The sequence below is a fragment of the Oncorhynchus mykiss genome, chromosome 2 (assembly GCF_013265735.2).
Source record: "Oncorhynchus mykiss isolate Arlee chromosome 2, USDA_OmykA_1.1, whole genome shotgun sequence".
NCBI lineage: Eukaryota > Metazoa > Chordata > Actinopteri > Salmoniformes > Salmonidae > Oncorhynchus > Oncorhynchus mykiss.
This window is the reverse complement of record NC_048566.1, coordinates 83,300,601-83,326,170: the sequence shown is the minus strand read 5'-3', so window position 1 is coordinate 83,326,170 and position 25,570 is coordinate 83,300,601. Positions and strand designations below refer to the sequence as shown.

The following is a 25,570-nucleotide window of genomic DNA, read 5'->3' as shown; positions in this document are numbered from 1 at the left end:
TCCTCCAGTACTTTTAGGTCATGCGGTTTCACTCAAACTCTCTGCTTAAAAGGTTTTCCTCATAAAATGTGAATATTCTCCAGATGCTTCAAATGGCATGGCAAAAACAGTTTTTCACAAAATTTTTACTGAGCTGAAAGGGACAGGACATATTGCCTTCGAATGCCTTGCAGACCTGGAAGCCAGACAACGAGACAGCTGGGCCCAACTAGAATCCCACTGAGACACAGTAAAACTGTACATGAGGGGTTTTCAAAAGGCTGCACTATTCATGGTATCTCATAGACACAACGAGTACCAGTACTCACCCTATTTCTACTATATAGAGCAGAAATGGACATCTTGTCGATATGACACCATTACTATACATTAGAAAAATACTGCAGATTGTTCTGCGTCTCTATCATAGCATGACATTCTGAGAGTCCTGGGCCCTATCAGTCCGCACACTTTTGTTACTGTGCATATAACAGAAAAACACTTATTGTTTATATAACATTATTATGCTTCTAACACATCATTTTTTTGTTGTTGTATTGTTTGTATATCGTTGTATGTTACATTTGTGTGACTGTCCTTGTCTATCAGTGTATCAGTGTTTTGTTACTTGTCATGTTTTGTGTTTTTTTGTGGACCCCAGGAAGAGTATCTGGGGATCCAAATAAACACACATATATATCGTCCTGATGTAGGTTGACATGGTGCTAATCTGTCAGTCAAGTAATAGAGTTATAGTGTAATGCCACGTTCCATTGGTTTCACATTCACACATACTGTAGGGGTCGGTTTCACAATCACAACACATTGCATTAAATTAAAGACTAAACAGAGGGATCTATTTCTCACCAAACTCATTCAGTGGAAACGCAACAGCATGCAGTCGTACCAATAAAGGGATGAGTCTATGGGGACAGTCATTCAAAGAGACAAATGGTTTGTTTAGCATCATAATTGTGTGGCTTGTCTGTTGTCAAGATTTCGTTTTTGCATGGACAATGAGAGAAGGGCACATGTGGAATGCATGACTAAAACGGGGGAATTGGATGCTTGAAATCAACAGTCTATCTTTCAGACAGCAGACCTGGGAGATGTCAGTGCTCCACTGATAAGAGAAACAGTGCAGCATTGTATGGAACAGTATGATGCAATGCAAAGAACCGAGTGGGCTAGCGGAGCTGATGAAAACAAACAACAACCACCACACACTGGCAATTCAGATGTATAATTGAGACCCTATAGCCTTGACATGCTAGCAGTACAACCGCACACACACAGCACACCCACACACTACACCCCCCCACTACAGTAATTGTACCAAAGGGAGTACAATACAGTGTGATGACAGTGTAATAGTGCCCTAATTAAGCAGTGGAATGAGGGGGAAGGGGGACTGAGGCAGGCAGCTCAGCTTGATGGTCTAACATCCATCCTCATCTCTTATTGATGTTGGCCTGTGACATTTCCTGGAGTTGGGTGGCAGGCAGGCAGGCAGGCAGGCAGGCAGGCAGACAGACAGACAGGCAGACAGCCAGACAGACAGCCAGACAGCCAGACAGCCAGGCAGGCAGGCAGACAGACAGACAGACAGACAGACAGACAGACAGACAGACAGACAGACAGACAGACAGACAGACAGACAGACAGACAGACAGCTGTAGGGCTGAGGAGTGAGATAACTAAACACAACAAGCCAACAGCAACACTCTCGGCCACAGAACTGTGCCTTTCTCTACACAAAGACAATGAGTTTCTTCTGAAGTACAGAAAACAACCACCGATATGTTACAGATGGATATATAATAGGCAGGAATAGGAAACGGCTAGCTGTCATGTCACCATGGATACTGGACTGGACAGTACTTTGTGTTAGCCATATAGCTCATAATGGTGGCGAGGAAGAAGTAGCTCATTCTTTCCAGCAACAGTGAGCAGGGAATTAGGAGACTTCATAGCTCTAGTCTTTGGGTATGCATCTTAACTATAATGCCATTTTTAAAGTGTTCAACAGGGCACCATCCGCTTTGTCTACAGGATCTACACGGTTATCAAAAGATAATCTCCTAAAACCTGTTCACTGTTGCAATGAGCTGGGTTCTCGTCTAGTTCTGTTTCTCAGGAGTACAATCACACCGCTTATATTTACAAGGGGGATTTAGAAGTGTTGGCACCTTAGGAGTGAGTTACCAGCTATTCAGTGCCAACATAACAGCCAAGCGTTCATTAGAGCGTGATGTGTAATGACTGTTTAATGGGGTAGAAGCTGAGTACATCTCACAGGAGCCATGACCAAACAGAAAGTAGAACCGGTATTAGAAATGTTTTGTACACAACTTCTTATCATATTTGGTCTTTGCAGTTGGAGAATGTGTAGTGTAGTACACATAATTGTGCAGGTGAAGTCAGAGCTATTTCATTTGCTGCCAATCAGCCATGATAGTGTTTAATTGTGAGTGGCCTGTGTAGGTCCAGGACGTTTCTCTCCAAGGCTCTGACAGAAGCAGAGGAACATAGCAGGTTAAACTGTTTAAAAAATGTATTGCCTATTTTTATTATCAATAAATAAATGTAAAATGTGTATGTGTGTATGTGTGTGATACAGGGAGATCTGTGGAGATGATAAGAACTGTGTTCAGATTTGAGTCCTGATCCAAATTGATTCTGATTCAAAATCAACTAACCACCTCATTCGTTCCTAAACATCAGACAATGGGCTCCAATAAGGACCCCCCACATTATATGAACATAAAACTGTTTTTCTGGTGGTGTAGAAAGCAATTACTGAGGTCATCATTTTGACATTATTTCCTGAGGTACTTTCCCCTAGTGGTTGCTTCTACAGATTTCCATATGAAAATAGCCTGTGCTGAGTATATGATATCCTCAGCTGTCTGCTATTGACATTTCCAAGAATAGTATGAGGCCATTGTTGTTAAATGTACATAATTACATGATCAATTTCTCTCTACTTCAGAGGAAGATTTGACCAAATTTAATCTCTGACTGACTGATGATGATTCTCTGAGGTATTTTTGAAACATGTCAGAGATGACAGCTCGTTTTGTGGGGACTTTGTCAGACTGACGTTTCAAATATGCCAATATGGCTTTTTTTTAAATTTATTTTTTATTTCACCTTCATTTAACCAGGTAGGCAAGTTGAGAACAAGTTCTCATTTACAACTGTGACCTGGCCAAGATAAAGCAAAGCAGTTCGACACATACAACGACACAGAGTTACACATGGAGTAAAACAAACATACAGTCAATAATACAGTAGAAATATGTCTATATACGATGTGAGCAAATGAGGTGAGATACAGTGCCTTGCGAAAGTATTCGGCCCCTTGAACTTTGCGACCTTTTGCCATATTTCAGGCTTCAAACATAAAGATATAAAACTGTCTTTTTTTGTGAAGAATCAACAACAAGTGGGACACAATCATGAAGTGGAACGACATTTATTGGATATTTCAAACTTTTTTAACAAATCAAAAACTGAAAAATTGGGCGTGCAAAATTATTCAGCCCCCTTAAGTTAATACTTTGTAGCGCCACTGTCACACCCTGGTCAAAGTATTTTGTGTTTATCTTTATTTATTTGGTCAGGCCAGGGTGTGGCATGGGTTTTTGTATGTGGTGTGTTTGTATGGGGATTGTAGCTAGTGGGGTGTTCTAGCTAAGTCTATGGCTGTCTGAAGTGGTTCTCAATCAGAGGCAGGTGTTTATCGTTGTCTCTGATTGGGAACCATATTTAGGCAGCCATATTCTTTGAGTTTGTCGTGGGTGATTGTCCTTAGTGTCCTGATGTCATTGTTCTGTGTTAGGATACACAAGTATAGGCTGTTTCGGGTTTTGTTAAGTTTATTGTTTTGGTAGTGTTTGTGTTTAGTGTGTTAATTCATTAAACATGGATTGCAATAGACACGCCGCATTTTGGTCCGACTCTCCTTCACACCAAGAAAACCGTTACAGAATCACCCACCACAAAGGGACCAAGCAGCGTGTCAACAGGCAAGAACAGCCCAAAGTGGAGTACAATATGGACTATACTTCTTGGGAGGAGATAGACAGGTGGGCGGTCGACCCAGGGAGAGTGCCGGAGCCCGCCTGGGATTCGATGGAGCAGTGCGCGGAAGGATATAGGAGAATGGAGTTTGCGAAGCAAGCAAGGCGGCGCGGACGGAGGCCCCATAGTCAGCCCCAAAAATTTCTTGGGGGGGGGCTCAGGGAGAGTGTGGCAGAGTCAGGAGCCAGACCTGAGCCAACTCTCCCTGTTTATCGTGAGGAGCCAAGGAGGAGACCAGAACCAGAGCCGGTGTTGGAGGTGAGCGAAACAGAGACTGTGAAGGAGTTAATGGGGAAATTGGAGGAGAGAGAAATGAGGGAGTTGCTGTGTTGGTGTTTTAAACATGGAATTCGCCCGACGGAGCGTGTCGGGGATTTGATGGCACCTGGGTCAGCGCTCCATACTCGTCCTGAGGTGCGTGTTAGTCGGCTGGTGAAGATGGTGCCAGTCTCACGTACCAGGCCTCCTGTGCACCTCCCTAGCCTTGCACGTCCTGTGCCAGCACCGCTCTCAAGATCTCCAGTACGCCTTCACGGTCTAACCCATCCTGTGCCACCTCCACACCCCAGCCCTCCGGTAGCAGCTCCCCGCACCAGGCTTCCTGTGCGTGTCCTCGGCCCAGTACCACCAGTGCCAGCACCACGCATCAGGCCTACAGTGCGCCTCGCCTCTCCAGCGCTGTCGGAGTCTCCCGCCTGTTTAGCGCTGTTAGAGCCTTCCTTCTCTACAGCGCTGCCGGAGTCTCCCGCCTGTTCAGAACTGCCAGTTTGCAAAGAGCTGCCAGTTTGCAAAGAGCTGCCAGTTAGCATAGAGCTGCCAGTTAGCATAGAGCTGCCAGTTAGCATAGAGCTGCCAGTTAGCATAGAGCTGCCAGTTAGCATAGAGCTGCCAGTCTGCAAGGAGCTGCCAGTCTGCAAGGAGCTGCCAGAGCTGCCTGTCTGCAGGATGCCGCCAAAGCTGCCAGTCTGCAAGGAGCCGCCAGAGCTGCCAGTTAGCATGGAGCAGCCAGGGCCGCCAGTTAGCATGGAGCAGCCAGGGCCGCCAGTCAGCATGGAGCAGCCAGGGCCGCCAGTCAGCATGGAGCAGCCAGGGCCGCCAGTCAGCATGGAGCAGCCAGTCAGCATGGAGCAGCCAGTCAGCATGGAGCAGCCAGAGCAGCCAGTCAGCATGGAGCAGCCAGAGCTGCCAGTCAGCATGGAGCAGCCAGTCAGCATGGAGCAGCCAGAGCTGCCAGTCAGCATGGAGCAGCCAGTCAGCATGGAGCAGCCAGAGCTGCCAGTCAGCATGGAGCAGCCAGTTAGCATGGAGCAGCCAGAGCTGCCAGTCATCATGGAGCAGCCAGTCAGCATGGAGCAGCCAGATCTGCCAGTCGACCAGACTCTTCCAGATCTGCCAGTCGACCAGACTCTTCCAGATCTGCCAGTCGACCAGACTCTTCCAGATCTGCCAGTCGACCAGACTCTCCCAGATCTGCCAGTCGACCAGACTCTTCCAGATCTGCCAGTCGACCAGACTCTTCCAGATCTGCCGGTCGACCAGACTCTTCCAGATCTGCCAGTCGACCAGGATCTGCCAGTCAGCCAGGATCTGCCAGTCAGCCAGGATATGGTAGATTCGTCAACCTGCCTGAGCTTCCTCTCACTCCTGAGCTTCCTCTCACTCCTGAGCTTCCTCTCACTCCTGAGCTTCCCCTCAGTCCCGAGCTGCCTCAGTCCCGAGCTGCCCCTCAGTCCCGATCTGCTCCTCAGTCCAGTGGGGTTCTGGGTGAGGACTACTAGGCCATGGTCGGCGGCGAGGGTGGACTATCCAGGGACGCGAGGAGAAGGGACTAAGACATTGATTGAGTGGGGTCCACGTCCCGCGCCGGAGCCGCCACCATGGACAGACGCCCACCCGGACCCTCCCTATTGTTTTGAGGTGCGTTCGGGAGTCCGCACCTTAGGGGGGGGGTTCTGTCACACCCTGGTCAAAGTATTTTGTGTTTATCTTTATTTATTTGGTCAGGCCAGGGTGTGGCATGGGTTTTTGTATGTGGTGTGTTTGTATGGGGATTGTAGCTAGTGGGGTGTTCTAGCTAAGTCTATGGCTGTCTGAAGTGGTTCTCAATCAGAGGCAGGTGTTTATCGTTGTCTCTGATTGGGAACCATATTTAGGCAGCCATATTCTTTGAGTTTGTCGTGGGTGATTGTCCTTAGTGTCCTGATGTCATTGTTCTGTGTTAGGATACACAAGTATAGGCTGTTTCGGGTTTTGTTAAGTTTATTGTTTTGGTAGTGTTTGTGTTTAGTGTGTTAATTCATTAAACATGGATTGCAATAGACACGCCGCATTTTGGTCCGACTCTCCTTCACACCAAGAAAACCGTTACAGCCACCTTTTGCTGCGATTACAGCTGTAAGTCGCTTGGGGTATGTCTCTATCAGTTTTGCACATCGAGAGACTGACATTTTTTCCCATTCCTCCTTGCAAAACAGCTCGAGCTCAGTGAGGTTGGATGGAGAGCATTTGTGAACAGCAGTTTTCAGTTCTTTCCACAGATTCTCGATTGGATTCAGGTCTGGACTTTGACTTGGCCATTCTAACACCTGGATATGTTTATTTTTGAACCATTCCATTGTAGATTTTGCTTTATGTTTTGGATCATTGTCTTGTTGGAAGACAAATCTCCGTCCCAGTCTCAGGTCTTTTGCAGACTCCATCAGGTTCTCTTCCAGAATGGTCCTGTATTTGGCTCCATCCATCTTCCCATCAATTTTAACCATCTTCCCTGTCCCTGCTGAAGAAAAGCAGGCCCAAACCATGATGCTGCCACCACCATGTTTGACAGTGGGGATGGTGTGTTCAGGGTGATGAGCTGTGTTGCTTTTACGCCAAACATAACTTTTTGCATTGTTGCCAAAAAGTAAAATTTTGGTTTCATCTGACCAGAGCACCTTCTTCTACATGTTTGGTGTGTCTCCCAGGTGGCTTGTGGCAAACTTTAAACAACACTTTTTATGGATATGGCTTTCTTCTTGCCACTCTTCCATAAAGGCCATATTTGTGCAATATACGACTGGTTGTTGTCCTATGGACAGAGTCTCCCACCTCAGCTGTAGATCTCTGCAGTTCATCCAGAGTGATCATGGGCCTCTTGGCTGCATCTCTGATCAGTCTTCTCCTTGTATGAGCTGAAAGTTTAGAGGGACGGCCAGGTCTTGGTAGATTTGCAGTGGTCTGATACTCCTTCCATTTCAATATTATCGCTTGCACAGTGCTCCTTGGGATGTTTAAAGCTTGGGAAATCTTTTTGTATCCAAATCTGGCTTTAAACTTCTTCACAACAGTATCTCGGACCTGCCTGGTGTGTTCCTTGTTCTTCATGATGCTCTCTGCGCTTTTAACGGACCTCTGAGACTATCACAGTGCAGGTGCATTTATACGGAGACTTGATTACACACAGGTGGATTGTATTTATCATCATTAGTCATTTAGGTCAACATTGGATCATTCAGAGATCCTCACTGAACTTCTGGAGAGAGTTTGCTGCACTGAAAGTAAAGGGGCTGAATAATTTTGCACGCCCAATTTTTCAGTTTTTGATTTGTTAAAAAAGTTTGCAATATCCAATAAATGTCGTTCCACTTCATGATTGTGTCCCACTTGTTGTTGATTCTTCACAAAAAAATACAGTTTTATATCTTTATGTTCGAAGCCTGAAATGTGGCAAAAGGTCGCAAAGTTCAAGGGGGCAGAATACTTTCGCAAGGCACTGTAAGGGAGATAAAGGCAGAAAAAAAGGCCATGGTGGCAAAGTAAATACAATATAGCAAGTAAAACACTGGAATGGTAGATTTGCAGTGGAAGAATGTGCAAAGTAGAAATAAAAATAATGGGGTGCAAAGGAGCAAAATAAATAAATAAATAAAATAAATACAGTAGGGAAAGAGGTAGTTGTTTGGGCTAAATTATAGATGGGCTATGTACAGGTGCAGTAATCTGTGAGCTGCTCTGACAGCTGGTGCTTAAAGCTAGTGAGGGAGATAAGTGTTTCCAGTTTCAGAGATTTTTGTAGTTTGTTCCAGTCATTGGCAGCAGAGAACTGGAGGGAAAGAAATAATTGGTTTTGGGGGTGACCAGAGAGATATACCTGCTGGAGCGTGTGCTACAGGTGGGTGATGCTATGGTGACCAGCGAGCTGAGATAAGGGGGGACTTTACCTAAAATAAATGACACAACTAACAGAGCAGAAAAATCGATAACTCTAAAATGGACATCTAAACGCCATTGGAAAAACACTATACCTACAATATAAAAATCTTTAAATTTAACTTTGCCAGATTTTTTATCATCTGTCTTTATCCTTTCCCTCCATGACAGTCTGATAGCTCGTCCGTTGTTGACGTTTCTGCTTTTCTCCATAATTCATTCTGCATTTTGAACTTTGCACATATCCTTTCACGTCATCCGGCCTATTTACAAGATAAACTTCCTGCGTTGATATTACCTTTGGAAATAAGCTTGAGAGGCATCGAGAGGTATCCTTGGCCGCTACAGCTGTGTCACTGTATTTGCAGTGTCAACACAGTTGAATGAGTCCCAGAGTGACCCCATAAATATTCCATGTACAGAGCGCTGATGATGTAACTTCGCGCTCTGTATGCCTGGGACTCCATTTTGATCCAGATTAGAATTGGATCAGTGTTTATTCTGATGATAAGTGTTGACGCTGGACACACAGGGTGCTTTGGGTTGCTCATCGTGTCAGATGCAATAACATTGGCAAAATGTCGACATAACATCTGAAAGAGACAGCATTAGAGACCTCATGTCTGAAAGACAGCATTAGAGACCTCATGTCTGAATGAGACAGTATTAGAGACCTCACGTCTGAAAGAGACAGCATTAGAGACCTCACGTCTGAAAGGGACATCAGGAGAGACCTCACATCTGAAAGAGACAGCATTAGAGACCTCACATCTGAAAGAGACATCATGAGAGACCTCATGTCTGAAAGACAGCATTAGAGACCTCACGTCTGAAAGAGACATCATGAGAGACCTCATGTCTGAATGAGACATCAGGAGAGACCTCACATCTGAAAGAGACATCATTAAAGACCTCACATCTGAAAGAGACAGCATTAGAGACCTCACGTCTGAAAGACAGCATTAGAGACTTCACGTCTGAATGAGACAGCATTAAAGACCTCACATCTGAAAGAGACAGCATTAGAGACCTCACGTCTGAAAGACAGCATTAGAGACTTCACGTCTGAATGAGACAGCATTAGAGACCTCATGTCTGAAAGAGACAGCATTAGAGACCTCACGTCTGAATGAGACAGCATTAAAGACCTCACATCTGAAAGAGACAGCATTAGAGACCTCACGTCTGAAAGACAGCATTAGAGACTTCACGTCTGAAAGAGACAGCATTAGAAACCTCACGTCTGAAAGAGACATCATGAGAGACCTCACGTCTGAAAGACAGCATTAGAGACCTCACGTCTGAAAAAGACAGCATTAGAGACCTCACGTCTGAAATAGACAGCATTAGAGACCTCACGCCTGAATGAGACAGCATTAGAGACCTCACGTCTGAAAGAGACAGCATTAGAGACTTCACGTCTGAAAGAGACATCAGGAGAGACCTCACGTCTGAAAGAGACAGCATTAGAGACCTCACGTCTGAAAGACAGCATTAGAGACCTCACGTCTGAAAGAGACAGCATTAGAGACCTCACGTCTGAAAGAGACATCATGAGAGACCTCACGTCTGAAAGACAGCATTAGAGACCTCACGTCTGAAAGAGACAGCATTAGAGACCTCACGTCTGAAAGAGACAGCATTAGAGACCTCACGTCTGAAAGACAGCATTAGAGACCTCACGTCTGAAAGAGACAGCATTAGAGACCTCACGACTGAAATACAGCATTAGAGACCTCAAGTCTGAAAGAGACAACATTAGAGACCTCACATCTGAAAGAGACAGCATTAGAGACCTCACATCTGAAAGAGACAGCATTAGAGACCTCACTTCTGAAAGACAGCATTAAAGACCTCACGTCTGAGAGGGACAACAGGAGAGATCTCACATCTGAAAGAGACAGCATTAGAGACCTCACGTCTGAAAGAGACAGCATTAGAGACCTCACATCTGAAAGAGACATCATGAGAGACCTCACATCTGAAAGACAGCATTAGAGACCTCACGTCTGAAAGAGACATCATGAGAGACCTCATGTCTGAATGAGACATCAGGAGAGACCTCACATCTGAAAGAGACATCATGAGAGACCTCACGTCTGAATGAGACATCAGGAGAGACCTCACATCTGAAATAGACAGCATTAGAGACCTCACGTCTGAAATAGACATCATGAGAGACCTCATGTCTGAATGAGACATCAGGAGAGACCTCACATCTGAAATAGACAGCATTAGAGACCTCAAGTCTGAAATAGACAGCATTAGAGACCTCACGTCTGAAAGAGACAGCATTAGAGACCTCACATCTGAAAGAGACAGCATTAGAGACCTCACATCTGAAATAGACAGCATTAGAGAACTCACGTCTGAAAGAGACAGCATTAGAGACCGCACATCTGAAAGAGACAGCATTAAAACCTTTCTGTATTGCTATATGTGTTCTTAGAATGACTTTGCTCCGTGTATCTACACTGACTAGACTAGAGGTTTCAGCACTTCTGGACATCACAGGTCGTTTCTTGGTTAGTCAGCTGAAATGAGCTGAGGACATAAACTCAACCACACTCCCAGACTGAACTGTGTGTCTCTTCAAATGAAGGGTCCACTCACTCACCCCAAAATGGCCTTAACGGACTACAGTTTATCGAAATGCCATTGGAAGAGATACAGTACTGTGTATGGCCCTAAGAGCATTATACAAGAGCTCAACATATTCTCAAGTGGAAGAGGTTTTCACAAAAATAAACATGTACAGTGCATTCTGAAAGTATTTAGACCCCTTCCCCTTTTCCACATTTTGTTACGTCACAGTCTTATGCTAAAATGAATCAAATAAAATAAAAACTCATCCGTCTACACACAATACCCCTTAATGACAAAGCAAAAACAGGTTTTCAGACATTTTTGCAAATGTGTTATGAATAAAAAACAGAAATACCTTATTTACATAACTATTCAGACTCAAAATTGAGCTCAGGTTCATCCTGTTTCCATTAATCATCCTTGAGATGTTTCTACAACTTGATTGGAGTCCACCTGTGGTAAATTCAATTGATTGGACATGATTTGGAACTGTCTATATAAGGTCCCACAGTTGACAGTGCATGTCAGAACAAAAACCAAGCCATGAGGTCGAAGGAATTGTCCTTAGAGCCCCGAGACAGAATTGTGTCGAGGCACAGATCTGGGGAAGAGTACCAAAACAATTCTGCAGCATTGAAGGTCTCCAAGAACACAGTGGCCTCCTACCATTCTTAAATGGAAGGAGTTTGGAACCACCAAGACTCTTCCTAGAGCTGGCCGCCCAGCCAAACTGAGAAATCGGGGGAGAAGGGCCTTGGTCAGGGAGTTGACCAAGAACCCGATGGTCAGTCTGACAGAGCTCCAGAGTTTCTCTGTGGAGAGGGGAGAACCTTCCAGAAGGTCAACCATCTCTCCAGCACTCCACCAATCAGGCCTTTATGGTAGAGTGGCCAGACGGAAGCCACTCCTCGGTAAAAGGCACATGACAGCCTGCTTGGACTTTGCCAAAAGGCACCTAAAGGACTCTCCTACCATGAGAGCCAAGATTTTCTGAATGCCAAGCGTCACGTCTGAAGGAAACCTGGCACGATACCTACGGTGAAGCATAGTGGTGGCAGCATCATGCTGTGGGGATGTTTTTCAGTGGCGGGGACTGGGAGACTGGTCAGAAAAACTGAGCAAAGTACAGAGAGATCCTTGATGAAAACAACGACTCTAAGCACACAGCCAAGACAATGCAGGAGTGGCTTCGGGACAAGTCTCTGAATGTCTTTGAGTGGCCCAGCCAGAGCCCGGACTTGAACCCGAAGGAACATCTCTGGAGAGACCTGAAAATAGCTGTGCAGCAACACTCCCCATCCAACCAGACAGAGCTTGAGAGGATCTGCAGAAAAGAATGGGAGAAACTCCCCAAATACAGGTGTGCCAAGCTTATAGCGTCATACCCAAGAAGAATTGAGGCTGTAATCATTGCCAAAGGTGCTTCAACAAAGTATTGAGTAAAGGGTCTGAATACTTATGTATATGTGATATTTCCGTTTGAATTTTTTATACATTTGCAAAAAAAATAAACTGCTTTTGCTTTGTCATTATGGTGCATTGTATGTAGATTGACGAGGGGAAAAAAATATTTAATCCACTTTAGAATAAGGCTGTAATGTAACAAAATGTGGAAAAAGTCAAGGGGTCTGAATACTTTCCGAATGCACTGTATATTAATTTACCAGGTTTGCTGCAAGGATCTGTGTAACAGTTGCAGTAGTTGTTCCACTTACAACAGATTACAACATGGGGAAAGAAGACAGATGTCTCATAGTGATCCCTGAACTCCCTGAAAGGCTGTAGGTGAAACAGAATACCTTGCTGCCGTCCTAATCCTTAAAGCATATGTAAATATATTTCTAGAAATGTATTGACCATTCAAACGCCTACTTAAATTGTTTGAATAATGTATAGATTTGGAATTCTCTGCCATTGACCTCGTTATCTGGACTTCTGGGGTACATGTTCATCTTAGAAGGCAAATCATATGGATGCTTCAGGAGAAATGACTCTGTTGCTGTAAAAAATGAGACCTGAGTGGGCTTACTCTAACACACACACACACACACACACACACACACACACACACACACACACACACACACACACACACACACACACACACACACACACACACACACACACACACACACACTATGTACAAAGGCATTGTAAAAACCAATACGTGTGTCAGTGTACAATATATACTGTATGTCTGTCTAAGGATACTCACTGAGTTCTGAGATGCTGCCCACCCGTGTGGCTAGCAGGCACTGCTCGATGGAGCGCAGCTCCGACTGACTGTAGGAGTGGCCCTCCCCACTTTTCCCTGACCGCTGCTGGTCCCGATGCAGAGTCAGGCTCTCTGGTAGGCTGAGCACACCTGCAGGAGGGAAAGAGGAAGAGGGGGAGATAGAGAGAAAGGAGGTCGAGAGGGAGGAAGAGGAGAGAAAAGAGACAGGTGGTTAAGAACAAACCAATGTGTAAAGTAGTCAGACTCACAATGGACCCATGCTCACTGGATAACAAAATGTCAAAAATAATTATAATACAGGATGAGTTGGTTCTTTTTAAGTACAGAGAAGGGACTTTTCCATTGCAGGAAATCTTTATGTTCATTAGATATGTTAGTTTGTATTGCACTGCAACAGGTGAATGGTTTGTCCCTAAAGCTCATTGTCAGCCATCTTCGTAGAGGGGACATTCAGAGAGTATACTGTATTGTGTTTCTGTCTACACAAGCAATCACTGTGTGTGAGGAACAACGCCTGGCAGTCTTTGTCGCTGAGCTAGGGTGTAATCGTTTGCTGTTTACAAGTTGAGGCATTGGAACAGGGAGAGGATACTTCATCCCCTCAATTTCAGAAATGTCCACAATGACTGCCTGTGTTTCATAGAGTATTATTGTTTATAGAAAAAAATGAATATATATATATATGATTTGTGATGATGCCACTTAATGCCGCCTTTGCAGTGTTTTCCTGACATTGATTAAACTCTACCTGTTGCTGAATGTATGCCCAAACATCTGCTATTATATACATGTAAGAGCTCTGTATTTATTTTGAGTTAATGAATTGTATGGTTAAATGCTGATGAATTTATGAATGCCATGCTACTTTGATGTATTTTAGAGATAAATACAAGTAAATACAACTCCTAAATACAAGTGAGTTGGGTATGACCCAAGCCAGGTAGCAGTGTTACCAACTGGTATTTATGCCAGTCTGTTTTAGGAAGGGGGTAGACTGCTGTTACCTGCCTGTCTCCGTCCTCATGTTTCAATACGAGATGCTTGTTGTGAAGTAAATAGCTGTAGTCCACAGTTTAATAATCTAGCCTTTCTTGTTTTTGTGGATCCATTATGTATATTCAATTCGACTGTCATCTCCCTTGGCAGTGAGACACCTTACTTTATCACATGATTCCACACCTACTTATTGTGTTATTTTATTCAGATTTAAACCATCAGGTGGCCATGTTAAATTCTAGTTCCTCATTTCAAATATGGCTATTTAGCTCTGCAGAAATGAGGGTATGTGCTCATATTTGAATGCTGTACCTATCCCTCTTCAGTTTGGCTCAGATGGAGTGTTCTACCTAAGCTAATATCATGGAGGCAGTTTCATCATAGCTGCAGCCACAAATTACATTAGTCATTCTCTCCTGCTCAGGGGATGACGAGGCAGATTGCTTTCCTTCCCATTTCCTATTCTTCCACAGCAGCGCAGTGCTGCTACCGCTTCCCACGACTCTCGCCTGCGGTGTGTCAAATTACAAAATGGCTATAACCAATGGCCCTATACTCCCTAGGGAAAAGGGAAAGTAGCTTTGGTTTGAACACTTCCTTCTCAATATGCAGCTAATTTAATTGACTTGCTGCCTGGCCTTGCAGTTTACACTAATCATCAGTCTCAAAGGAAAAAAGTGGCTTCAAGGGAATTTAGTAATCCTCCTCTGACCTATTACACATGACTAGACTAATTTGTTACACATAGAATAGAGATCTCAGATAATTTCTGATTCCAAAGATATTTTTCTATTTTTTTCTCCTCCAGGGTGACGATGGTCAGAATATTGACAGTAATGAAAGTCAGTCACCATGGAGACGGAGAGCCAGTGGGGGGTGACTGGTTGCCGTGACGCAGGGATAACAGGTGTTATGTGGTGTAGAGCCACAGCGCACTGCTCGGTGTTCATGACCCCTCCCATTATACACCTCAGCTAGGTACACTACGGGGGACCACGTACAAACACATGTCCCTCTAACAAAGGACATGGGACCCAACCATCTGCTTCAGTAGGATAGGGTCAGATGTCTGATACAGCACCATCCAAACCTAACTGACAGTATCAACCAATGCCTTGGTGGAAGACTTTTACAGGTAGGTAGCCTAGTCCCAGATCTGTTTGTGCAATACATGAAAATGACTGTAGGTGTTGGCAAGGCAGCAGATCCGGGACCACAGACCAGGCTACCTTAAACAAATCAAATGACATTTTCTTGGTCACATACACATATTCAGCAAGCACATAGGCACAATATGGATTTCTCTGAAACACCTTCTTTATTATCTTGCCAGCTCACAGAGCAACGCTACAGGAAATCCAGCTTTAAGCACTTAAAACAGCGGGGAGCTGTCCTGGCATCTCTCCCCTCCCCTGCCACCACTTTCACACCATTATACAGCTAGCTAAATGTGTTCCTCAACCTTTGATGTGCAGTGATTTAGCAAAACCCCCATCATATTTGTGGGGAACGTAATAACATTTTTCTGGAGGTAAATTTAGAACATCATGCCATAGTCAAAGCTAGAAAAGGTGACATCAGGAGGACTCTATGAGGGGGATGCTATGAGTCAAGTGTCACCTTGATTTCCCATAAGCTAGGCTGGGCTGGCTGGCAGCAGAGGTACCCTCTTGCCAGTTGCCACAGAGGCCCTCAACATGCAGGCCATGATCTGAACATCCACTTAGTCCATGGGTGCCAGTCCTGTGTGTGACCTGAGACAGGAGGGAAGAAGAGAAGGAGAATGGAGAGAAGAGGCTGATAATGAGGGGCACGGTAAGACTCCTTTCTGTTCTCTCTTGGCTCCCCCGGTCATCTCTCCATCCCTTGGCCATCCTTCAGTCAGACCAACACAGTTCTGTTGGAGCTGGACAGGGTTTACGCGGAAGATCACTGAAAAGTCAGGATTTCCAAGGGGTGCTAGAGAGTTGTTTACAATGAAATTTGGCCAAAGTAAAGACCCGTATCAAGACCCTGAAGAAAAAATTGGGTTCACTCACAGTTTTCGAGCCTGTAATTTTGCCAATGTCCTCAAAATGTATTAGTTGATTTATGAATGAGAGTATGTGCTTGAAAAACACCTTGCAAGTTTGCACTTTAGCTTTTGGCTTTAACTTTGCCAGTCCTTGACCTTACTGTGACGCAGGGTGCAGAATCATGCAGTGATGGTGCAAGACCAGCTGACAGTGAAGTGCAGGCTGCTCACAGGCTTGGCTGGGGCAAGGTGACTCACTGTGTTCTAATGCAAGCCAGTGAAGCCAATGCCCTCAGGGAAGAACTGCTTGAGTTCAAATCAAATCACATTTTATTGGTCACATACACATATTTAGCAGATGTTATTTCGGGTGTAGTGAAATGCTTGTATTCCTAGCTCCAACAGTGCAGTATTATCTAACAATTCACAAATCTAAAAGTAAAATAATGGTATGAAGAAATATATAAATATTAGGATGAGCAATATCGGAATGGCATTGACTAAAATACAGTAGAATAGAATACAATATATACATATGAAATGAGTGAAGCAGTATGTAAACATTATTAAAGTGACTAGTGTTCCATTATTAAAGTGACCAGTGATTCCATGTCTATGTATATAGAACAGCAGCCTCTAAGGTGCAGGGTTGAGTAACCAGGTGGTAGCCAGCTAGTGATGGCTATTTAACAGTCTGAAGGCCTTGAGATAGAAGCTGTTTTTCAGTCTCTCGGTCCCAGCTTTGATGCACCTGTCCTGACCTCACCCTCTGGATGGTAGCGGGGTGAACAGGCTGTGGCTCAGGTGGTTGTTGTGCTTGATCTTTTTGGCCTTCCTGTTATATCAAGTACTGTAGGTGTCCTGGAGGGCAGGCAATGTGCTCCCGGTGATGCGTTGGGTAGTTACGGGCGGTGCAGTTTGCCGCACCAAGCTGTGATACAGCCCGACAGGATGCTCTCAATGGTGCATCTGTAAAAGTTTGTGAGGGTGTTAGGGGCCTAGCCAAATTTCTTCAGCCTCCTGAGGTTGAAGGGGCGCTGTTGCGTCTTCTTCACCACACTGTCCACAATCAGCTCCTTCATTTTGTTGACATTGAGGGAGAGGTTATTTTCCTGGCACCACTCCGCCACGGCCCTCACCTCCTCCCTGTAGGCTGTCTCGTCATTGTTGGTAATCAGGCCTGCTATGTTTGTGTCGTCTGCAAACTTGATGATTGAATTGGAGGTGTGCGTGGCCACGCAGTCATGGGTGAACAGGGAGTACAGGAGGGGGCTAAGTACACACCCTTGTGGGGCCCCAGTGTTGAGGATCAGTGAAGCGGAGGTGTTGTTTCCCACCTTCACCACCTGGCACCTGGGGGCGACCCGTCAACAAGTCCAGGATCCAGTTGCACAGGGCGGGGTTCAGACCCAGGGCCCCAAGCTTGATGATGAGCTTGAAGGGTACTATGGTGTTGAAGGCTGATCTAGTCAATGAACAGCATTCTTACATAGGTATCCTCTTGTCCAGGTGGGTTAGGGCAGTGTGCAGCGCAATGGCGATTGTATCGTCTGTTGATCTATTGGGCCGGTAAGCTAATTTAAGTGGGTCTGACAAAAAAGCAAGCCAGGACTCCTCTCCTGATGATGTCCCTGTCACTGTGCCGTGGTTCAAACCTGGCAATATTCAGCCCCCAGAGATTAGATTATTAATTAAGATTATGAAATTATTTTCTGATGTTGTTGTTATCAAAAATGCATGTGACAGAATAAATGTTATTTTGCAATGACAGAGGTCCCTCTGACACATGGTGGCAGTGGTGCGATCCAGTAGCCATTGTGTCTTTTGAATAATACATTTCAGACTTTGAATATATTTAATTAACTACCTGGGCCAAATGACAGCTAGTGCTATTCAGTCATGAGGTTTAAATGCATGAGGGAGAGAGAGAATGAGAGAGAGAGAGAGAGAGAGAGAGAGAGAGAGAGAGAGAGAGAGAGAGAGAGAGAGAGAGAGAGAGAGAGAGAGAGAGAGATCCTCCAGGCAAGCCACTCATCACTGAATGATGAATAATTGGTTGTATACAGGAGGAGCCCCCCATTCAGATCTCTCTCTCTATAATGAATGCGTAGTACTCAATAATAGGGTCGTTCTAAAGTGGACAGTGTCAAAGAAAAGACCTGGGACGTTAAAAGCAATGGTTTGGAACACTGACTCCGTTCTACAGCCACAGGGAGAACATAGTAGATACAGTTATTTTAAATGTAAAAAAAAAAACTATTACTGTTTACTTTGCTGTTGAAACATTGATTATCAAATAACTGCTTTACTTATAAATGTTGACACATGAGCACACAAATCCATCTGAGCCACTATATAGGCCTATTAGAGGAAAAACAACAACAACCAATGAGCTATGTAGGGAGAAAAGAGGGAACAAAGCAGGGTTACTATAGGCTGTCTATCTCTGCCACCCCCTGTCTGTAGGGATGAATGCCTAGCATGCAGGACCAGCCCTGCTTGGAGAGGCAGGCCCTGCCTCTCTGACTTCCCCAGGCTTGACTGTAGGAGTTGTGACCTCGATGTGGCTTTACCCTGCACTTAAATCTATTTTCGAGGGATGCACTAGAGCCTGGTTCTTCCCCAGAAAACTCTGCAGATCCATGGTACTAGTTTTTTCTTGGGTTTCTCACAGAGCAGGGACGACACTGAAATGGAGGAGTCCGTCTGTCTGCTAAGTCACTCTGTCCTCTGTGTACTGTACTCACTGTTCTAGGGGATTTAGAGATGAATAATACAACTTAGACCAGCGACGTGTGACTTGTATCAAATAAGAAGAGAGAGAGAGAGAGGAGAAAGAAATGTCTGTATGTAAAAACAAGAATAAGGGAGAGAGAAAGATAGAGAAAATAGATAAGGAAAAAGAGAGAGAGAGAGTCTTTCCTATTGTACCTTTCTTTCTTTGCAGAGTGTACTGCACCATGTACTATACCAGGTGTGCCTGTAAGGGGTTAACCCTGATACTGCACATAGTCTTTTGAGGGAGCTGGAGCTGGCTCACTCTGGGCTCTGACATCCCCCTGCCAGACCAGATGGTGGCCATATGTATACAGAGAGAGGAATCAGACATGATGGAGCTAGCCTGAAAAACAGTGATGCAGAAAGTAAGAGAGAGACGAGAGAATATAACATACGGTACATTGTATAACAGCTTTATTTCCTCGTATGCATTGACATTTGTAGGCCAATTTTCAGTGGTACAAATACAACTGTGAGTAAAATGTCTAGAGTTGTATGCAAGTTAGATGAGAGGCGGAGTACACATGCCTGGGATGACTGTACAAGTGCTTGAGTATGGGCTTGGTCTGGGATACCCAGCAACCACAGTACGGTCTAAGACGGCCACCGACCACAAGTCTTTAATGGGTTAGTACTGTATAGCAGCCACAGGGACGTGTTGGAAGTTGGAAGCTACAACCACTCTGACAAAGTGAGATCACACAGACCCTAGGAGAAAATACCTACACATTCTCATGTATGCTTCTATTAGTATGGATGGTTCAGGCCCTGAATTGTCCAAAAGCTGTGGTATATCAGACTGTATACCACGGGTATGACAACACATTTATTTTTATTGCTCTAATTATGTTGGTAACCAGTTTATAATAGTAATAAGGCACCTTGTGGTATATGGCCAATATACCACGGCTAAGGGCTGTATCCAGGCACTCCACATTGCGTTGTGCATAAGAACAGCCCTTACCGTGGTATATTGGCCAAATAACACAACCCTTTGGGCCTTATTGCTTATATAGAACATGGTCTGGGGAGAGAGCATGTCAACATGCTATCAGACACACACATATCGTAAACACGCACATACAGTACATACACATGCACACACAAGCACACGCATACTTACATGCAAGAACACACACATGTACGCACACACAAATGCATGCGCACAACACATGCATCCATGCAAGCACACACCCAAAGCACACACCCAAACATACAATACGACAGAGACATAATTATGCCGCAAACGATGCATAGCTGTAGTCTATACGTCCCAGTACAAGGAGAAGATGTTGTAATTTTCTCTTACAGTAACACGTATATCAGATATAAACTTCCATTTAGATCTCACACAAACACACGCAAAGGCAATTATCTACACACGCACAAACACACATCAACAAAACCTAATGAATTCCATCTGTCAAGCATTCAACGCTTTCTGCCTCTTTGAACCTTGTTTCAGTGGAGGTGTGGGTTTCCTCTCGGAGAGAACCATGTGGATCCTTTGAACACGTTTGCAAGCAGATACAATAACATTTTTTAATGATTTTTTATGTAGTTTTAAACAATACAAAACATACACATACAAACAACAACATACAGACGCTTACAAACATCCACAACATCACCCCTGCCAAGACCCACCTGCTCACACCCCCATCTCCACCGCCAGCATTACTCTCCTCCACATGGCCTCAAACTGCACCATTCTGTTTCTCTGAGTCCCCCACACACTTTCAACATATAGACAGTAAAGCATTTGCAACCCATTTCAAGAAGCTAGGAGAATGTCGGACATCACTACTTCACAGGAGAGGCATTTGAATAAAAAAAAATATATATATCAAAATGTGTTTTTTGTCAGAAATGCTTCTGAAACGTGAACTTTCTTGCGCCTCAATAACAAACTTGTATGCCATCTGTAAATACCAATACAATTGTTAAATTAAGAGCCTAGTCAGTTTAGCCACAGAAAAATACAGGAACCTTCCCACTAGCCATGATTGGCTGAGATAATGTATGGGCAGGACGGGCTGAGGAGATCGGATTGGTCTCCCATGTAGCATGCTTCCGTCTATAACATGAGCTGCTCAGTATGCGTGGAAAATTCTTTCTACCGAGGCTTGTTTTTAAAGATATCATGAAGCACTGAAAAAGTGTTGAATTGCTGCCTTGAAGTTATCAACAAAGATCAGCGGGAAAAGTTGTGATGGACTCCTTTCTGGAGGATGCTCATGCCATGCTGACTCTCTCTGACTCTGAAAATTAATCAGACAAATTAAGGACAAATTAATGACTAAAAATCACTGTCATCAGAAGAGACGGTGATCAATAGTGTTGTTGTCCACCAAGAAGTTGACCGAGTTTTGAAATCAATGGAATGCCTGGTGTAAGCAGACAGATGATTCTCAAATTTGTAATTTCTTGATATGAAACTTTTAAGTATTTGCCAATATCTACATTGGTCAGTCCAAAATTGCTTTTTATTCTGTCGTGGAAATACATTGATTTCCAAGTCAATTACAGTTTCTATGCCTTAAGTTTGCCATGTAAACCAATTCATCTGTAAATTCTGAAAAGCTATCTATCTATCTAGGATCTAGGATTGTCCCTTAGTGTTGTGTGTTTTATAGAGTGGTATTGGTTCTTGTAAAATAAGTTTAATTTTCTTCCACAATGTTGTACTGTTCTTAACTATGAAGTTTTTAATGTTCTTAGCTTCATCCTTTGAAAATAGACATGTATGGACCTTGCTTTGTGCACAGGGGCATTGTCATGCTGAAACAGGAAAGGGCCTTCCCCAAACTGTTGCCACAAATTTGGAAGCACAGAATCGTCTAGAATTAAAAGCAGCCCCAGACCATTATTCCTCCTCTACCAAACTTCACAGTTGGCACTATGCATTCGGGTAGGTAGCGTTCTCCTGGCATCCACCAAATCCAGATTCGTCCGTTGGACTGCCAGATTGTGAAGCGTGATTCATCCGTCCAGAGAATGCGTTTCCGCTGCTCCAGAGTCCAATCGTGGCAAGCTTTACACCCCTCCAGCCAACGCTTGGCATTGCGGATGGTTTTCTTAGGCTTGTGTGCGGCTGTTCGGACCATGTTAACCCTTTTCATGAATCTCCAGACGAACAGTTCTTGTGCTGATGTTGCTTCCTATGACGGTGAAAGTCACTGAGCTCTTCAGTAAGGCCATTCTACTGCTAATGTTTGTCTATGGAAATTGCATGTCTGTGTGCTTGATTTTATACACCTGTCAGCAACGGGTGTAGCTGAAATAGCCGATTCCACTAATTGAAGGGGTGTCCACATACTTCTGTATATATGGTGCATATAGAGTATGTGAGCATGTGGACTGAGCAGACATTTAACAGAGAGTACACAAAAGTCACAAAGCAAATAACTGTTTTGTACTTTTAGGCGCTACGCCTTTTAGGGCTTTTAAACTCCAACTCCTCTCCTGATGTACCAAAAAGCATGTGGATTATGTCTTTGCACATGCATTGGAGAAAGTCTGCCATTTAAGTATTGTGGTCAGTTTGTATTACCTTGTAAATTAAAAGAAAATATAGTGGCTGGTGGGTGTCTACTTGGGGAAAGTGGGTCCACCGAGAGACTGAAGTGAAATGAGTGGAGGCCCCACACACATCTCAGAGAAGTGTCTGATGCCCTCCCAGTCTCCCCGTCTCCCCGATCATCGCAGCTAGGTAGCTGCTACCGAGTGGCCCAGACCCCGAAGTGGACCCTATGTTCACTCGGCTACACAGCTAATGCCTCCCGGACTCCTCACTAACACGTCTAGAAGCCACTACATCACCGGATTCCTGCCATAAGCTCTGGACCTTTGCATCGGATGATCGCAGCTAGCTAGCTGCTACCGAACGGCAATAGTGGCTAACGCCCTTGTCCCGAAGCTAGCACCAGTTAGCCTCGAGCCAGGCGCATCTCCCGGCAAGCAAACAAAATTACTCCAGATACAATACCTCTTTTGCCAATTGGCCTGGACCCGTTGTCGACACGGATCCCCGCCGATCCATTACGACTGGTCTGCAGATATTATTCCGTCCGTTGTGCCCTCAACTGGCCGTTGCCGGACGTCGGTGAAGATGCTTCTGCTATCCCTGGCCTGCTTACTTGATGAACGCTGTGTCCCCCACTTGCTAGCGTAGTAACGACTACCTAACGGCTTCCCTGTTTCATCTATTGCTGGTCACTGGACCCTATGATCACCTGGCTACATAGCTGATGCCTGCTGGACTGTTCATTAATCACGGTACTCCATTTAGTTTATTTCGTTTATCTGTCGGCACCAGCCTCAAACTCAGGCCCTGTGTGTAGTTAACTGACCCTCTCTGCCCATTCATCGCCATTTTACCTGTTGTTGTTGTCTTAGTTGATTAGCTATTGCTGTCTTACCCGTTGTTGTCTCAGCTAGCTCTCCCAATCAACACCTGTGATTGCTTTATGCCTCGCTTTATGTCTCTCTCTAATGTCAATATGCCTTGTATACTGTTGTTTAGGGTAGTTATCATTGTTTTATTTTACTGCAGAGCCCCTAGCCCCACTCAACATGCCTCAGATACCTCTTTTGTCCCACCTCCCACACATGCGTTGACCTCATCTAGCATAACGAGTGCCTCCAGAGACAAAACCTCTCTCATCATCACTCAATGCCTAGGTTTACCTCCACTGCACCCGCACCCTACCATACCCCTGTCTGTACATTATACCCTGAATCTATTCTACCACGCCCAGAAATCTGCTCCTTTTATTCTCTGTCCCCAATGCACTAGACGACCAGTTTTGTAGCCTTTAGACGTATGCTCATCCTACTCCTCCTCTGTTCCTCGGGTGATGTAGAGGTTAATCCAGGCCCCGTGTGTCTCCAGGTGCTCTCATTTGTTGACTTCTGTAACCGTAAAAGCCTTGGTTTCATGCATGTTAACATCAGAAGCCTCCTCCCTAAGTTTGTTTTATTCTCACTGCTTTTGCCACCCCTGATGTCCTTGCCGTGTCTTAATCCTGGTTTAGGAAGGCCACCAACAATTCTGAGATTTCCATCCCCAACTACAACATTTTCCGTCAAGATAGAACTGCCAAAGGGGGAGGAGTTGCAGTGATAGACTGCAGTGATAGACTGCAAAGTTCTGTCATACTTTTCAGGTCCATGCCCAAACAGTTCGAGCTTCTAATTTAAAAAATGAATCTCTCACTGTTGCCGCCTGTTATAGACCCCCCTCAGCTCCCAGCTGTGCCCTGGACACCATATGTGAACTGATTGCACCTCATCTATCTTCAGAGTTCGTCCTGCTAGGTGACCTAAACTGGGATATGCTTAACACCCCAGCCGTCCTTCAATCTAAGCTAGATGCCCTCAATCTCACACAAATTATCAAGGAACCCACCAGGTACAACCCATAATCTGTAAACATGGGCACCCTCAGAGATATTATCCTGACCAACTTGCCCTCCAAATATACCTCTTCTGTATTCAATCAGGATCTCAGCGATCACTGCCTCATTGCCTGCATCCGTTCAATGCCAAACGCTCCCTAAAAGACTTCTGCAAACAGGCCTTTCTATTTGACCTAGCCCGGGTATCCTGGAAGGATATTGACCTCATGCCGTCAGTAGAGGATGCCTGGTTGTTCTATTAAAGTAATTTCCTCACCATCTTAAATAAGCATGCCCCTTTCAAAAAAATATAGAACTAAGAACAGATATAGCCCTTGGTTCACTCCAGACCTTACTGCCCTCGACCAGCACAAAAACATCCTGTGGTGTACTGCACTAGCATCGTATAGTCCCCGCGATATGCAACTTTTCAGGGAAGTCAGGAACCAATACACACAGTCAGTTAGGAAAGCAAAGGCTAGCTTTTTCAAACAGAAATTTGCATCCTGCAGCTCTAACTCCAAAATGTTCTGGGACACTGTAAAGTTCATGGAGAACTCCCAGCTGCCCACTGCACTGAGGCTAGGAAACACTGTCACCACCAATAAATCCACGATAATTGAGAATTTCAATAAGCATTTCTCTACAGCTGGCAATGCTTTCCTCCTGGCTACCCCAACCCCGGCCAACAGCTCCGCACCCCCCGCAGCTACTTCCTCAAGCCTCCCCAGCTTCTCCTTCACCCAAACCCAGTTGTTCTGAAAAAGCTGTAAAACCTGGACCTGTACAAATCATCTAGGCTAGACAATCTTGACCCTCTCTTTCTAAAATTTTCCGCCGCCATTGTTGCAAACTTTATTACTAGTCTGTTCAACCTCTCTTTCGTATTGTCCGAGGTTCCCAAAGATTGGAAAGCTGCTGCGGTCATCCCCCTCTTCAAAGGGGGTGACACTCTAGACCCAAACTATATCCATCCTGCCCTGCCTTTCCAAAGTCTTCGAAAGCCAAGTTAACAAACAGATCATTGACCATTTCGAATCCCACCGTACCTTCTCCGCTGTGCATTCCGGTTTCCGAGCTGGTCATGGGTGCACCTCAGCCACGCTCAAGGTACTAAATGATATCATAACTGCCATCGATAAAAGACTGTACTGTGCAGCCGTCTTACTGTGCAGCCGTCTTCATCAACCTGGCCAAGGCTTTCGACTCTGTCAATCACCGTATTCTTATTGGCAGACTCAACAGCCTTGGTTTCTCAAATGACTGCCTCGCCTGGTTTTTATTTACATTTTTTGCTCTTTTGCACAC

The 25,570-nt window shown here is 44.8% G+C and overlaps 1 protein-coding gene across 2 annotated transcripts in view; it reads right to left on the bottom strand.

Annotated features, from left to right (window-relative positions):
- Positions 1 to 25,570, bottom strand: part of LOC110497874 (ankyrin repeat and BTB/POZ domain-containing protein BTBD11-B) — a 103,384-nt gene that overhangs the window by 18,482 nt on the left and 59,332 nt on the right. For both annotated transcript variants that reach the window (XM_036957002.1, XM_036957012.1), the window contains exon 2: positions 13,055 to 13,204. In XM_036957002.1, the coding sequence (XP_036812897.1) occupies positions 13,055 to 13,204 (150 nt within the window). The remainder of the gene's footprint in view (positions 1 to 13,054; positions 13,205 to 25,570) is intronic.